Consider the following 15,941-nt stretch of genomic DNA (forward strand, 5'->3'; position numbering starts at 1 on the left):
GTGGCAAGTTTATTTAAAGTGGATTCGGCTACTCCCCTCCCCCACCAGCGTGTTAAGGTTGGTTGGGAAAGGCCTGTTACAAGCCAGGCATGGACAACACATTCTACAAGTGTTTAAGCAGCTCCTTGAATGACTCTGATAAAGCTGGCAAGTCTTGGTAGCCTTATTTTTGCCCTTCTTGGACTGTGTAACTGATAGGGCAGTGCTACTATGAACTATTTGATCACTTACCTGCGTGTACCTGCAAGGAAGATGTGGGCTATGTTTTAGGAGTCTGGATTTTATGTTCATGTTTTCTTTTGGAGTTCAAAGACTTAACTCTGGCAAAGTGCTACTTAAGCAATAAAGTGAGACTCAAGTTTGGTAAAACTTTATTGTTCCTGATAAACTGTTTTTTTCCCTTTATTCTACTGATAAGTACCAGCAGGACCTCCAACTTCTTCTGGAGGCACGTCGAGGTCGGTCGTTACTGAGCGTTGACCGGGGGCCAGCGTTAAACCCGGCACCGGCACGCTCACAATATGTACCTATAAGTTAGGCATGAGCTCTTGTGTCAGTACTGAGCTGGCATGTGTGCACAAACTCCGCCTATGTGTACATCCACCTCTAAAATTCACACATATTTACAGACTAGCAGTTAGGCAGCATTTTGTTTTTTTATGTGCATTTATGCAATTGGAGGGGCATAATCAAAAGGGATGTCTAAGTCAGTTTGTGTCCAACTTGCAAGTCATCCAAAGTAAAAAAACAGCTTAAGACACATTTTCGCAAAATATGTCCAAATTTTTTTCGTTTCGAAAATTGTCTAATTATACGTCCTGCCGATCTGATCGTCCAAGTCGCTAAAGCGTCCATCTTTATACCACATTTTCGTCCAAGTCCAAAACGCCTAGAACAAGCCCTGTTGGATGTGGGAGGGGTCTGCAAAGTGATGGGCTGCACACCCAGACATGGCACCTAAATAGTGGGGTACCTTACAGGGCACTGCTGTGAACTTCACAAAAAGGATGGCATGTCTTCACCTCACTACAGCTCCCTTATAGGTTATGGAGAGCCCCCCAAACCACCCCCCAAATCCCCTAGACCCACTTATCTACCATCCTAATAGCCCTTATGGCTGCAGGAGCCACTTATATGCCAGTACAAAAGGGTTTTGGGGGTGTATAGGGGAGTGCACATGTTTAAGTAACAATGCAGTGATTATAGGGGCTTATGGACATGGGTCCTCCTCTCTATGGGTCCCACCCCCAAGACGACTTAAGCCTCCTCTTTGCTGGACGACTAGGCTTTCCTATGCCAGGCAGCCAGGTGATGATGGTCTGGAGGCTGAATTTTAAAGGTGTGAGTAATATTTTTATGGGGGTAGGGGGGGTGTCGGTGATCACTGGGGTAGTGTATGGGGGTCTGTGTTATGTGTTTGCAGTGCTTATCTGGTGACTTTAGGTGGGTTTTTGTGACTTAGATCATGTTTTACATGGTCTAAGTCACAACATCCAAGTTCTGTCGATCCCAGCCTGTATAACTTTCGGTTATACAGGCTGTACGACTAAGTCTAAGCCGGCCCACATCCCGCCCAACTCCCGCCCTCGACACTCCTCCTGAAACGCCCCATTTAGCTTTGGTCGTTCAGCAGCACTATAAAGGCCTAGGTTGTTTAGAAATACATCCAAAACCCATTTTTAGTATCGGCACTTGGACATATTTGAGAAATGTTCGTCCAAGTGCCGACTTAGGCCGGTTTTTGGATGTTTTTCTCTTTCGATTATGAGCCCCTTAAAAAATAACACATACAATCAGTGCATAAACTACAGTATTAGCATGCATTTTATACAATTTTCCTGTTAACCCTCCATTGCATCAGGAACAAAATTAAATTGTAAGTCCAATGGGGACTGGGAAATACTGTACTTGAATGTAACTCACCTTGAACTACTACTGAAAATGCATGAACTTAATCAAATCACAATATAAATCTTTCATAAAGGAACATAGATTGGCAATCTCACAAAAGATACCATTAGCGATGTATCCAAGTTGTGGTATAAGTTGTTCATCTTTGCAGTTTTCTCGCCCAGGAACCAGCCGCTGGCATTGTGTGGGATGAGGATTTCCATCTACATCTACCAAGAAAGGGGGAGGCATGAGATGTGGAGCTTGTTGGGTCTGTTCATCCAGAACATAGTTATTCCCATCACGGATGAGAGGTCGATAGTCTGTATGGAAGAACATCTGATCTGGAACCTACAAGAAAGAACACGAGTGTTACTACAAACACATTTATCATTCATTTGTAGGTCAATTAACAAAAAATGTTTGCGAAGCAAAAGGTCAGCAAGCAACAAAGACCAAATTGAAAGGAGGTTAAGCCTGTCTCCTACTCTAGGCCCTGCTTGTGGAGTTTTTAAGAGGATTTCTAGGTGTTAAGGATATTGGAAAGGAAGGCAGAGGGCTGGAGAGTGCTAACTGCCAGATTTATACCTGTGTTTGTAGAGGCTAGATTTGGCCAATCAAGTTCAACCCTAAGTGCAAAAAATCAATGTTAGGCACTTATTTTCCTTGATCTCATCCTCTGGCACCATTCACTTTCTAGCATTTAAATTCTGGCACTTGCCCCTAATCAATGTCAAAATATACTTACAATTAAGCTCCAAAATCTTCTAAAATTTATCTCTTAGCTTTCCCTTATATATACTAACCATACTTGCATCAAGCATGAAATGCTAAGTCAACAAAAAAATGTCATAATTGTATCATCTTCCTGCCCCCTATGCCTGGAATAAATTACTTGTATTTGCCTGCCAAGCCCCTTCTCTTACCTTGTTTAAAAGCAGACTGAAAACCCACTTTTTTGATATAGCCTTCAATCCTTAACCCTACTTCTCTGCCCACCATCCTAGCCAGCTGATTAACTGTTCCCCTTAACTGTATCCATGGCATCCTGTTTATCTGTCTTGGCTGTTTAGATTTTAAGCTCTTTTGAACAGGGATTGTTTTCCTCTTTGTAACTCTGTACAGTGCTGCGTACGTCTGGTAGCGCTATAGAAATAATTAATAGTAGTAGTGTATTTATGTAGCAGTACTTGAATACATGCCTGAAAGAGTTAAAGTAAGTTAACTTAAAGACACCTCCAACTTCTATTTTTACCCCAGCAAAGTTGTATCGCCTCACTGAATGTGCCCTACCGCTTGACTTATAGCTGTAATTAAGTCACTATGCGCACACTCGGTTCTAAACTATGTGAGATCTTGTCTCTCTACTTCATGTACCTACATTAAAAGTACCTTAAAATTATCCTATGCATCGAATGTATTGTATTTCTTGCTGCTATACTTATAGTGCCTTATCGTTTGCCATGCTACTGTGTTCAGTCCTCAAAACATGTATTCAGTATACTAGTATTTTAGCCCGTTACATTAACGGGTGCTAGAATATATGTCTGTCTGTCTTTCTTTATTTCTGTCTCTCTCCCTCCCGCTGTCTTTCTTTCTGTCTGTCTCTCTCCCCGGCCCCCTTTGTCTGTCTGTCTTTCTGTGTCTCTCCCTGCCCCTCTTTCTTCTTTTCTTTCTGTCTCCCTTCCTCCCACTGTCTCTCTTTCTATCTATCTATCTGTCTGTCTGTCTCTCTCCCTGCCTCCTATGCAGCAGCATTTATCTCCCCCCACTTCCCTGTGCAGCAGCCACAGCAGCATTCCCTCCCCCTCCATTTCCCTCCCCCCACACTACTTCCCTGTGCAGCAGCAGCGTTTCCCCTACCCCTCCTTTCCCTTTCTGCCGTCTGGCCGGCTCCCTTAATCCCTTTCCGCTCTCCCCTTCCCTTCCCGCGGTCCTAGCAAACCTGCGACTCCAGCAGCATCTGCAGCACTCTACACACGCTGCTACGGGGCCTTCTACTGCCCTGATTTGCTCTGCCGCATCTCTGATGATGTCATCAGGGACGTGCCAGAATAAATCAGGGCAGTAGAAGGCCCCGAAGCAGTGTGTGTAGAGTGCTGCAGACGCTGCTGGAGTCGCAGGTTTGTCGGGACCGCGGGAAAGGAAGGGGGGCGGGAAGGGACTAAAGGAGCCGGTCGGATCGCGGGAAGGGAAGGGGGAGTGCAGGAAGAGACTAAGGGAGCCGGTCGGATCGCGGGAAGAGAAAGTGGGGGGGGGGGGGGGGGACGGCAAGGGATTAAGTGAGTCTGAAGCCGAACCGCGAGTGTGGGGCCGTTTCTGCAGCGGTGCCAAGTGGAGAGCAGGGAGGCTTGTCTGGCGCGCATGCGCATTCCTACCGCCAAAGCCCGACATACCAGGGATCAGGGAAGCACGCGATAAGAGTGCGCATGCGCGCTTAGCATTTTATTATTATAGATAGAATTATCTTATTGTTACTATTCATCATTTTTAATCTATTGTTCTGTATATCTGCTTATATGTGATTTTGTAACCTTATTGATAGTCTTCTATTGTGTATGTAAACTTGTAACCCATTCTGGGTTCTTCTGGGAGGACAGGCTAGAAACTTGACCAAATAACAAAATTAAATAAATATACAGTACAATATGTAAAAAGAAACTACCAGTAGGCAGTATCAAAAATAATAATAATTTATCCTTACATTAACGGGTGCTAGAATAGATGTGTGTGTCTTTCTTTCTTTCTCTCTCTCCCCTTGGCCGCTGTCTGTCTATTTTTATTTGTTTCTCTCTCCTTGGACGCTATCTGTTTTTCCGTGGCTCCCCTGTTCTGTCTCCCTGACTGTTTTTCCGTGGCCTCCTTCTGTCTTCCCCTCCCAAGCAAAGCTGTCTGCCCCCCAGCACATCCTTCCTTCCAAAGCAACTCTCTTTCCCTTTCCCTGACTGTTTTTCCAAGGCCCCCTTCTGTCTTCCCCTCCTCTGAGCAAAGCTGTCTGCTCCCCAGCACACTCCTCCCTCCAAAGCAACCCTCTTTTCCCTCTCCATGACTGTTTTTCCGTGGCCCCCTTCTGTCTTCCCCCCCGAGCAAAGCTGTCTGCCCCCCAGCACACCCCTCCCTCCAAAGCAACCCTCTTTCCCTCTCCCTGACTGTTTTTCCGTGTCCCCCTTCTGTCTTCCCCCCCCGAGCAAAGCTGTCTGCCCCCAGCACACCTCTCCAACAAAAGCAGCCCCCTTTCACCTGCAGCACCGGCACGACACCCTCCAGCCATTCCTCTCAGCTATCTGGAGTGAGTGCTTGGAGCGTGAGAGGGAGCTGGGCCTGGGCATGTTGGGCGCGGCGGGGGAAGCCCCGACTGCCCCAACTGCAGCTTCTTCGGTGTCGGTGAAGGTTCCAGCCGCTGCCCGGAACATGTTCAGGTCGGCAGCCCTGTGCGGGGGCAGCGCCCAACTCTCTGCCAGTGTTTTGTGGACAGTCTTCAGCGGCTCAAAGCCCTCCTCCTGGCAGCCGCCGCCAGCGGCGCGAGAGGGAGCGGGGCCTGGGTGGGTTGGGCGCGGCGGGGGAGGCCCCAACTGCCCCAGCTGCAGCTTCTTTGGCATCGGTGAGGAAGGAGAGATTGGAGAGGGAATGGACTGGTGAAGAGCTTCGGGGGCTGCTGCTTTTCTTCCACCGTGTCGGGCCCTTCGCTTTTCCTGATCTTAAACGCCGAGTTGCCATGTGTGACATAGTAAGCGCGCATGCACACTCTTGCCGGCACAGAGCGACAGAACAGGGATCATGGAAGCACGCGGTGAGAGTGCGCATGCGCGCTTAGCATTTTAGTATTATAGATACCGTCAAACCATCAGTTCAAGGCGGTTCACAGTAAAAACAGTTGAACAAACAATGAATTACAAGCATAGCATCAAATGTTGCTCGGAAAATACAATTACAATTAAATTTTAAGAATTTTTCAAAATAGATAATAAGACTGAGCTTGAGGAATTAAAGCTGTTCCTCGAGAGCCGTATTCCAGTCGGATTTTAAGGATTTCCATAATGAATATGCATGAGATCTATTTGCATGCACTGCTTTCAATACATATTCATTGGGGAAATCCTGAAAACCCGACTGGAATACAGCTCTCGAGGAACGGAGTTCCCTACCCCTGAATTAGAGCATTCCAGCATGAATTTATTACGCTAGCCTGAAATGCAAGGGTTTTTCCCAAGAATTCCTTGCTGCGGCAAGCTTTTACTGATGGAAACATAAACCAACAAGTTCTTTGTGTACAGTACTCTTGTTTGAATTATAAAATTCAAAGTGGAAAGAGAGGTAGGTTGGAATCAGTCTAAATAAAGCTTTAAAACAAATACAAGCAAATTTAAACAGAACTCTAGCCTCGAATGGCAACCAATGGAGCTTTTGGTAGTAAGGATTAACATGATCATATTTTTTAAGGCTAAAAATCAGACAGACAGCTGTATAGCACAGTTACTTACCGTAACAGGTGTTATCCAGGGACAGCAGGCAGATATTCTTGACTGATGGGTGACGGCACCGACGGAGCCCCGGTACGGACAATTTTAGAGTGATTGCACTCTAAGAACTTAGAAAGTTCCAGTAGGCCGCACCGCGCACGCGCGAGTGCCTTCCCGCCCGACAGAGGCGCGCGGTCCCCAGTTAGGATAAGCCAGCTAAGAAGCCAACCCGGGGAGGTGGGAGGGACGCAAGAATATCTGCCTGCTGTCCCTGGATAACACCTGTTACGGTAAGTAACTGTGCTTTATCCCAGGACAAGCAGGCAGCATATTCTTGACTGATGGGTGACCTCCAAGCTAACAAAAAGAGGGATGGAGGGAAGGTTGGCCATTAGGAAAACAAATTTTGCAAAACAGATTGGCCGAAGTGTCCATCCCGTCTGGAGAAAGCGTCCAGACAATAATGAGATGTAAAAGTATGAACTGAGGACCAAGTAGCAGCCTTGCAGATTTCCTCAATAGGTGTGGAACGGAGGAAAGCTACAGATGCTGCCATAGCTCGGACTCTATGGGCAGTGACAGAACCTTCCAGTGTCAGTCCGGTCTGAGCATAACAGAATGAAATGCACGCTGCTAGCCAATTAGACAACGTACGTTTAGAAACAGGACGACCCAATTTATTTGGATCAAAAGACAGGAAGAGCTGGGGAGCTGATCTGTGGGGCTTAGTACGCTCTAAATAGTAAGCTAGAGCCCTCTTACAGTCCAAAGTATGTAGAGCCTGTTCTCCAGAATGAGAATGAGGTTTCGGAAAGAAGACAGGCAGAACAATGGATTGATTGAGATGGAATTCAGAGACAACCTTAGGGAGAAACTTTGGATGTGTACGCAGAACCACCTTGTCATGATGAAAGATTGTAAAAGGTGGATCCGCAACTAGTGCATGTAGCTCACTGACCCTCCTGGCAGAGGTAAGAGCAATAAGGAAAAGCACCTTCCAAGTGAGGAACTTGAAAGAAGTAGTAGCCAAGGGTTCAAATGGAGGCTTCATTAAAGCGGATAGAACTACATTGAGATCCCAGATAACAGGAGGGGCTTTAAGAGGTGGTTTCACATTAAAAAGACCCCGCATAAACCTGGACACCAAGGGATGAGCTGAGAGGATTTTTCCATGGACTGGCTGATGAAAAGCCGCAATAGCACTGAGGTGGACTCTGATTGAAGTGGATTTGAGACCAGAGTCTGACAACGAAAGAAGATAGTCCAACAAGGTCTCCACTGCAAGGGAAGTGGGATCATGATGATGAAGAAGACACCAGGAAGAAAAACGTGTCCACTTCTGATGGTAACATTGCAGAGTGGCCGGCTTCCTGGAGGCATTCAGAATTGAACGAACAGGCTGAGACAAAAGGGAATCACTCGAAGTCAGCCCGAGAGATACCAAGCTGTCAGGTGCAGAGACTGAAGGTTGGGATGTAGAAGGGTTTCCTGATGCTGTGTAAGCAGAGAAGGATACAGTGGCAGAAGAAAAGGTTCTCTGGAACTGAGTTGAAGCAGAAGGGAGAACCAATGTTGCCTGGGCCACCTCGGAGCTATCAGAATCATGGTGGCCCGTTCCCTCTTGAGCTTGAATAAGGTCCTCAACATGAGAGGGAGAGGAGGAAAAGCATACAGGAACAGATTTGACCAATCTAGGAGAAACGCATCCGCTGCCAGACGGTGAGGCGAGTAGAGTCTGGAGCAGAAAAGGGGCAGCTGGTGATTGTGAGGAGCTGCAAAGAGGTCTATTTGAGGAGTGCCCCATTGAACGAAGATGGACTGAAGAGTTACCGGATCGAGTGTCCACTCGTGAGGTTGGAGAATTCTGCTGAGTTTGTCTGCTAATGAATTCTTTTCTCCCTGAATGTAGATTGCTTTCAGGAATAGATGATGATTTATGGCCCAAGTCCAGATTTTCTGGGCTTCCTGGCACAAGAGGCGAGAACCCGTTCCACCTTGCTTGTTGATGTAGTACATCGCCACCTGATTGTCTGTGCACAGGAGCAGAACTTGAGGGAAGAGAAGATGTTGGAAAGCCTTGAGGGCATAAAACATCGCTCTGAGTTCCAGGAAATTGATGTGATGTTTCTTTTCCTGGGCTGTCCATAGGCCTTGAGTTTGGAACTCGTTCAAATGAGCTCCCCAAGCATACGGTGAGGCATCGGTTGTGATGACTAGTTGATGAGGAGGTAGATGGAATAGAAGACCTCTGGATAGATTTGAGGATACCAACCACCATTGTAGAGACTGACGAAGAGATGATGTCACAGATATGTGACGTGAGCAAGGATCCGTCGCTTGGGACCACTGGGTAGCAAGGGTCCATTGAGGTGTGCGCAGGTGAAGACGTGCCAGAGGGGTGACATGCACTGTTGAAGCCATGTGACCCAATAGTATCATCATTTGTTTGGCAGAGATGGAACTTTGAGGGAGAACCTCTTGACACAAAACTTGAAGAGTGTGGAGCCGGTTGGACGGCAGGAATGCCCTCATGAGGATCGTGTCCAGCACCGCTCCAATGAATTGAAGTCTCTGAGTGGGGATGAGATGAGATTTGGGAAAATTGACCTCGAACCCCAGAATCTGTAAGAACAAGATGGTTTGATTGGTGGCCAGTAGCACTGTTTGAGGAGAATTGGCCTTTATCAACCAATCGTCCAGGTAAGGGAAAACTTGCAGATGATGTGAACGAAGGAAAGCAGCTACCACAATCAGACATTTGGTGAATACTCTTGGAGATGAAGCCAGTCCGAAGGGGAGAACTTTGTATTGGTAATGACAGTGATTGATCATGAAGCGGAGATACTGTCTGGAGGCTAGATGGATGGGAATATGAGTGTAAGCCTCCTTTTTTTTATTTTTTTTTTAAGTTTTTTTTATTGAATTTTTTTTCCATTTAACAACAAGTGTCATAAATTTTCATACAATTATCTTAACAATACACTTGATATTTTTATAATATATTTTATATATAACATTTCTTGTCTTATTTTTCTTATGGTTTTATATATCATATAATTGTAATTATTTTTCTTATAAAGTTATACAATATATATATTGTAATGATTTTATCAATTATTATTTAAATATGAACCTTTTCCCCCTCCCTTTATTACGTTATTTTCATGTAAGAATATCATCTATTATAATATTTTATTTATAATATATGATAAAGAGAATAATTCCCTCCCCTTAACCCCTCCCCCCCTCCTTCTTTATACTATTTTCTTATCATGGGAAAATGAAATTCAAATATTGCAATATTCTGTTAATGGTCCCCAAATCTTCTTGAACTTATTCATATATCCTTTTTGTGTTGCAAATGCATGTTCCATCTTACATATATGGCAAACTGAGTTCCACCAGAAATTATAGTTCAATCTGTCCCAATTTTTCCAATTACGTGTAATTTGCTGTATTGCTATTCCAGTCATTATAAATAAAAGTTTGTTGTTATTTGATGAGATTTGACTATGGGCTCTCATTGTAGTACCAAATAGAATTGTATCATATGTCAAGGCTACTGGATTTTCTAACATCCTATTTATTTGGGGCCAAATTGATTTCCAAAATGTTAATATGAATGGACAATAGAATAAAAGATGATCTAATGTCCCTGCTTCTAGATGACAATGCCAGCATCTATTAGACTTAGAGCTATCAATTCTATGTAAACGTGTAGGGGTCCATAGAGCTCTATGTAAAATAAAAAACCAAGTTTGTCTCATAGATGCTGACATTGTACATCTTATCCTCCAAGACCAAAGTCGTGGCCATTGAGATGCATTAATTTGATGCTTAATCTCAATGCTCCAAATATCTCTAAGACCATTTTTTTTTTTTTATGTATAAATCCAGATATTAATTTATACCACATTGCGGCCTGGTGTCCCATGGAATCTATCTGAAAACATAAGAATTCCATACTATGATAATTATTAAGATTTTTCCATTCAGAGAACCCTGTCTGAATGGCCTGCTTCAATTGCAACCATCTGAAATATTGTGATTTATTTAAACCAAATTTATTTTGCAATTGTGAAAACTCAAGCAGTTTACCTTTATTTATTACATCTTCTAAAATACGAATTCCAGCCATCATCCAATGTTTCCAGATAATTTTAAAACCGCCAACTTTGATCTTTGGGTTAAGCCATATTGTTTGAGTCGTTGATTTAGTTATTGGAATAGGAGTTAGATTACTTATATATCTTTTTTTTTTTTTTTTTTTGTAATTGTTTATTTATAACAAAGAAATGCACAACATAAGTATTCAAATGCCAAGGTTATATAAAGATCATAAAATATTAATGGATACTTGGAAAACTATAAGATATACTTATATATCTTATAGTTTTCCAAGTATCCATTAATATTTTATGATCTTTATATAACCTTGGCATTTGAATACTTATCACATGACTCAGACGTAAAGGAAACATTAATCTCCATTCTAACCAGAACCAATCTGGTATATGTTCAATGGGTTCTGGGAGGATCCAATACACACCATGACGCATAATATAGGCTTGATGGTACCTATAAAAATTTGGAAAATTTACCCCTCCCTCCTCAATTGGTCTTTGTAAAGATACTAGAGCAATTCTGGGGTTTTTTCCAAGCCAAATAAATTTTGTTAATATTTTATCCAATTTTTTGTAAAAAGACCCCTGGAAAAAAATTGGTATCATACCCATTTGATAACAAACTATTGGTAAAATCATCATTTTTACAGTTTGCACTCTCCCCCACCAAGATATGCACAAAGGATTCCATTGCTCACACATTTCTGACACTTTTTGTAATAAATTTTTTTCATTGGTTATCATAGTTTCTTCTATAGTTTTTGTAATCCAAATTCCTAAGTATTTTAATCCTTCCTCTTTCCAAATAAAAGAAAATGAGTCAAATAAACTTTTTGTACAATGTACGTTGAGTGGAAGTACTTCTGATTTATTCCAGTTTATTTTATATCCTGAAAATTTTCCAAATCTTTCAATCAGTTCGAGTAGCTTTGGAATGGTTGTTTCCGGATTTCTCAAATAAAGTAATATATCATCCGCATATGCTGATAATTTATATTCTCTATCTGAATGTGGAATACCCTGTATCTCCTTTATCTGTTCTATAGCTAATAACAAGGGTTCTAAAACGATATCAAAAAGCAAAGGAGATAGTGGGCATCCTTGTCTAACCCCTCTTTGTAGAATAAATTTTTCTGAAAAATCATTATTAATATATAATCTAGCAACAGGGGAGTTATACAATGCCTTTATTATTTGTATAAAACCGGATCCTATACCAAACCATTCCATTGTCTGAAACATGAAGGACCATTCCACTCTATCAAAAGCTTTTTCCGCATCTAATGAAATAGAGAATGCTGGGTCATTGATGGATTTTGTCAAATATAACATGTGATGTGCCAATCTAGTATTATGAGACGAATGTCTTTGAGCAACAAAACCTGTTTGATGCATATCAATAATGAAAGGGAGAGCTTTAGCCAATCTTAATGCTATTGCCTTAGTTAAAATTTTTCCATCCACATTTATTAAAGAAATAGGTCTATAGTTTGATACCAAAGTAGGATCTTTATTTGGCTTAGGTAAAACTATAGTTATTGATTCAGCCATAGTACCTGTAATACAACCTTTATTTAGTTGTTTCTGATATAATTTTAATAAATAGGGCATTATGATGTTTTGGAATGATTTATAAAACTCTACTGTATAACCATCTCCACCTGGAGCGGATCCAACTCTGAGGGACTTCAATGCTGTACCTAACTCTTTTAAGGATATTGGTTCTTCTAAACTTCGTTTTATATGTTCAGGAATCTTTGGTCCATTTATTAACTTTAAAAATTCTATACCATCTTTTTCCTTTTCTGAATAGGGCTCGGAAGAATACAAATCTTTATAGAATTTTAAAAATTGTTTTATTATGGGATTAGTTTGAGATAACATTTCTTTATTTTCATTTTGAATTGCAATTATTTTTGTTTTTTTCCTTTTTGCTTTGAGATAATTTGCAAGCAATCTTCCCGCCTTATTCGAATTTCCATAATACAGAGCTTGTTGTACAAATAAATCTTTTCTAATGATTTTTGAAGAAATTTCATTATATTTACCTTTAGCTTTTAACAATTCTTGTTGTGTCAAATAATCCCATTTTTCAATTAATTTTGATTCTAGAGACTTTATTAATTTTTCTAATTCTATAAATTGTTGTTTTTCTTTTTTTATTTTCATTGCTGAATAAGAAATAATTTGTCCTCTAGTATATGCTTTAAACGCATCCCATAAAGTCTCTATGGAAATTTCTTCTGTATCATTAATTTGAAAATATTCTTCTATTTTTTTTATAAGATTTGTACAAAAGTCATTATCTGCAAGCAATGTATTATTCAATTTCCATATAGGTCTGTTTATATTTTGATCTATTATTTTAATTTCAATCCACACTCCACCATGATCAGATAATACAATTGGATCAATGACAGCCTGTGTGACTTGATGTACTAATTGATTAGAAACAAAAATATAATCTATTCTAGAAAAAGAATTATGGACTTGTGAACAAAACGAAAATTCCCGACCATCAAAATGAAGTATACGCCAAATATCCTTTAAATCACAAGATTGCACCAAATTGTCAAGACCTAATGATTTTATAAATCTTCTCGGGCTTTTATCTATCAATGGATCCATCACAGCATTGAAATCTCCTGCCACTATTAAATTTGAAGTAGCCAGTGGAAGAATCAACTGTTGCAGAGTTTTAAAAAATTCATTTTGATTTGAATTAGGGGCATATATATTGAAAAGCGTCATGGTGGTATTTCCCATGTCCATTTCTATATATATCCATCTTCCTAAAGGATCAGCTGCCTTAAACTTAAATGAAGCGGAACATTTTTTATTTATTAATATTGCAACTCCAGCTTTTTTTCCTATTGCTGCAGAAAAGTAACATTGCTTGACCCAATCACCTTTTAGCTTTATGGATTCATTATTTGATAAATGGGTCTCTTGTATGCAGCATATATCAGCGTTTTGCCTTTTCAAAAATAATAATGCCTTTTTTCTTTTAATCGGGTGATTTAGACCATTAACATTTAAAGAGATTATTTTAAGATCCATTTAATTCTAATGTAATATGTATTATAACAATCCCATCTGCAATGTTTTTTATGAACTTCATTTTCCCATAAATAAGATAGTTTGAGGAATTATCTATTTTACCCCTACCCTTAAAATTTAATACCCTCCCATTCCCTCCCTTCCCACCCCATTTGTATACGATCACTTGGAAACACAACATAGATCAGGTTTAACATTACTCCATTACAAGCTAAAAAATAAATTATAGTTTTATACTTATTACTCCATGCTAATAACATAGTATAATATATCCTTATACTAATATTTGTTATATTTATTTTCTCTTTTATTCATTTTCAGAAATATATATATATATATATTTTTTTTTTTCCCCCTTATAATTCTTACCTTTCTTTATTTTACAAAAAATTACTCTAAAACAGAATAGAGCAAATAAATGATTCTAATCTACAGGATTTTAACAGAGTTTCATATAATTCAATCAAGCCTGACTAAAAGCTTAGTTCCTAAGAACATAAAGGCGTTACTAAAAACTTAAAAAGCCTAGAAAGTGTTTATTAAATAATTATTATTAATCTGGATTCCTAAAATTGCAATATATTAATTGTCAGGTTAGTCAAAGTATCTATTAACCCATTTTTAAGTAAATAAATAAATTCAGTTTAAGTATATAGTGAAAGTCATTGGTAAATAAATATCCAATAAAATGCAATATCTTTCTTTCAAAATTATATGTGTAAAGTATGAGAAGGATGAGAATAAAATAGATGAGAAAAAGATATAGAAGAAATACAACATTTGAAGACAATTTTTTTTTTTTTTTAAAGTACTTCTATAATAAACTTAACGTTCTTCACTATCTTTGTCAGGGAACATGCCAAGAATGCATAACAGTTAGCTCAGTGTATCAGCTGGGAATGGTTACAAGCTTGTTTGCACATATGGCAAACATAAAGGAAGGGCTCAGCTGTTCTCCTCCAACTGGGTGGGAATTAACTTTCTGCTTCTTTTACTAATATAATTGTAGTCATTATGTTCCACATCTTAGCGTCTGGGTCTTCCGGGATATTCATAGGAGCAGGGCAGATTCAGTTTGTAATTTACTCATGTGTTGGTAGCCTTCTATTCAGGATTTTTTTTTTTTTTTTTTAATGAGACACTTCCCAATCGACCACAAGTTTTCACGCAGGTTGCACTACTGTTTGTACTTCCTGTTGACACGCAGATCCCTTCTTCTACTCAGCAACTCAGCAAACATAGTATCTCTAGTGTTCCACCTTTCTCCATTTTTCTCTCCGTGAGCATATAATCCATGCTGCAAGAGGATATCTTTCAAAAATCTCCTCCATCTCGTCCCTTCAGCTGCATATATATTGAATTTTCCAGGTAGATCAATGTTCTTTTTTTTTTTTTTTTCCCCTCCACAACATTCTGTTACTGACATGTTTGCATTCTTTTCAAGTTGTTCCATTTTCCTGTTATTTGCTTTTTTAAAAAAAATTTCTAGCATTCTAAACTGTTTTTACAGTTTTTTAATGTTTAGATTATTTTGTATATAATAAATCAAAGTGAAAAGTTATTAATGTCTTCTTGTTATATTAAATACTTTAAAATATTCCCAAAGTTTCTTTTTAAGATGTCATTGGTTGTTCAAATGTTTCAAGGTATTCTGCTAGTTTTTTAGAATCATTAAAATTTTGTGTTTTATTTCCTAATGTTACCTTCATCACCGCTGGGTAGAGTAATCCATATCTTGCTCCTAGTGCTCGTAGTTGAGGTCTTAAATCAAGGAGTTGTTTTCTTTTTTGAGCAGTTTCTCTAGCAAAGTCTGGCACAATATGTATCCGTGCATCTTGACATCTTAGGTTTTTATTTGCTTTAGCTAGCTGGCATATTTCAACTACATGTTGATATCTTAGTAGTTTAAAAATAAAAGTTCTTGGACCTTTTTGTGTGGTTGTTTTCTGTCCCGGTATTCTGTGTGCCCTCTCTATTTCAAGAGGCACCTTGGATTTTATAGGCAGTATCTTTGGGAGGAATTGTTCTAAGAAATTGATAGGATCATTTTTTTCCACTCCTTCCAGCATCCCAATAATTCTTAAATTATTTCTTTTTTCTCTATTCACACAGTCTTCCAGATCTTTCTTTAATATTTCCATTTCCTTCCAGGCTTGTTTGTTTTGTATAACCTCAGTATGTACTTCCTCTGCTCTTTCCTCTAAGTGTGTCATTTTGTTGTCAATTAGATCAACTTTTTGTTAATATAGCAACATCATCTATTGCTTTTTGTAGTTGTTTTTTGATCTCCAGTACTATATCCTTTATCTGTTTTATTTCTGCCATCATATCTTGATCTTCTGCAGGCAGTGGTACTCTTGATGGTGTCCCTGGTTCTGGCTTTGATCTTTTGTTACTGCTGGTTCCT

At 39.8% G+C, this 15,941-nt stretch overlaps 1 protein-coding gene across 6 annotated transcripts in view; it reads right to left on the bottom strand.

Moving 5' to 3' along the window:
* Positions 1–15,941, bottom strand: part of BRWD3 (bromodomain and WD repeat domain containing 3) — a 286,770-nt gene that overhangs the window by 165,977 nt on the left and 104,852 nt on the right. For all 6 annotated transcript variants that reach the window (XM_033944590.1, XM_033944589.1, XM_033944588.1 and 3 more), the window contains one exon: positions 2,016–2,241. In XM_033944590.1, coding sequence (XP_033800481.1) covers positions 2,016–2,241 — 226 coding nt within the window. The remainder of the gene's footprint in view (positions 1–2,015; positions 2,242–15,941) is intronic.

The sequence above is a fragment of the Geotrypetes seraphini genome, chromosome 5, assembly GCF_902459505.1.
Source record: "Geotrypetes seraphini chromosome 5, aGeoSer1.1, whole genome shotgun sequence".
In the NCBI taxonomy this organism is placed as follows: domain Eukaryota; kingdom Metazoa; phylum Chordata; class Amphibia; order Gymnophiona; family Dermophiidae; genus Geotrypetes; species Geotrypetes seraphini.